This window comes from Populus trichocarpa, chromosome 15 (genome assembly GCF_000002775.5).
Source record: "Populus trichocarpa isolate Nisqually-1 chromosome 15, P.trichocarpa_v4.1, whole genome shotgun sequence".
In the NCBI taxonomy this organism is placed as follows: Eukaryota; Viridiplantae; Streptophyta; class Magnoliopsida; order Malpighiales; family Salicaceae; genus Populus; species Populus trichocarpa.
Window position 1 is genome coordinate 14,246,288 of NC_037299.2, and position 1,621 is coordinate 14,247,908.

Here is a 1,621-nt window from a genome sequence, read left to right on the forward strand (position 1 = left end):
AAGGCTTTCGGTACTGTAACCCCCATCTATCTATCTTTCTGTCTTCTTTGTTTGAAGAAAAAATGAGGAGAGCCCATTGCACTTTTCTGCTTTGCTTTGCCTTCGTTTTTGCTGTTCTGTCAAAAGCTGATCAACCGATCAACAAGTTCCAGCCTCATGTTCACAAGGCTTTCACTCCCGGTTTAATCCAGCAGGCAATTCCTCACTAATTAATTATCCCAGTATAATTATTTATAGTATTCTCGTTATATTTAAATTTCCATATTGCATCTTATTAAGAAAATTCTCTTTCTTTATCTGTTTTTCTCTCTAAAGACTGTAGGGAGCAGCTGTGCTTACACGGTTGTTATTTCGACAAGCTGTTTATCACCCAAATATACAACTGATCAGATCAGTATTATTTTCGGTGATGCTTTTGGCAATCAGGTAACTTGTATTTATAAAACAGATTTTTTACGCTACCCTTGTTTGTTTACTCAGAAAAAAACTTTTTTCTGATCATATTTACATGTTTGGGGCAATTTTTCTGTGCAAGAAAATTGTTTTTCCTGTGAAGAGAAACTTGTTTCCCCCCTCTTAAAGGTGGGATTTTCCCCCCCAGAAAGAATGGGTAGTCATCAGTTGTACATCCATAATAATTTAATACACCTCTATATGAATGGGTAGTCATCAGGTTTCTGCAAGCAGATATATTTTCTGTTCTTAAATTTGCTTTATTTTCGATTTTTTAGAAAATAAATTAATAGATCAGAATTTAATGATATATCCAATATGGTTCGCCATGTTATCTTGTAAATGCCATAATCAAGTTGACCACTTCTCCACGAATGACAGTGACGGTTCATGGCTTTGCATGGCTGCAAAAAGAATTAATTTCTTGATTTCAAGAAGAGCTGAACTTGTCGCCAAATCTTAATTACGCACCTAAATGATTTTTTTAGAGAGATCAAGAATAAATTCAACAAAATTAACTCCAAATTAATAATCTGATCCTTTAACTTTTTTTTTTTTTGATGCGTTAATCATCAGGTTTATGATTCGAAGCTGGTTAATCCATTTACGATCACATTCGAACAATGTTCGACAAACACATTTCAGGTAACTGGATCATGTTCACTTGAGATATGTTATCTCTATTTCTACAGAAATGGAACAGTTGGTTGGATTCCACAAAGCGTGGAGATTTATGGTTCATTTTCAACTCCTGCCGTGTTTTTCTTCAATTCAACCACCGTTCCTGAAGGTGAATGGTATGGAATTAACAAGTGCCAGAACTTTCCTAGTGCCCCTCCTCCTTCTTCAGCACTACGGCTACAGATTATTCCTGGATGGTTTTTGTACTTGATTCTAGGGATTCTTGCTACTTCCATATTTTTATCCTATTAACAGGCGACAACATCCTCCAGCAGTATGATCACAGTCTGTTTCTAGCTAGTTTATTGCTATTGTTTGCTATTTCTGGATTGTTGAGCACCAAAAGGCCATTGTAATGGTACTTGAAATAATTAATATGTAGGGGGAGCCTTTTTTTGTGTTTGATGTACTTTTAATTTTTTTTTGATGAATTATGTGTAATGTCATTGTGACTCGTTAATTAATTAACTCTTTTGTTACGAGTGAA

At 35.0% G+C, this 1,621-nt stretch overlaps 1 protein-coding gene across 1 annotated transcript; it reads left to right on the forward strand.

Moving 5' to 3' along the window:
- LOC7481842 (embryo-specific protein ATS3B) lies at positions 1 to 1,621 on the forward strand. The gene is made up of 3 exons (XM_006374589.3): positions 1 to 194; positions 316 to 426; positions 1,030 to 1,621. Exons 1-3 carry the CDS (start codon positions 63 to 65, stop codon positions 1,384 to 1,386), a joined length of 600 nt encoding a protein of 199 aa, XP_006374651.2. The 5' UTR covers positions 1 to 62; the 3' UTR covers positions 1,387 to 1,621.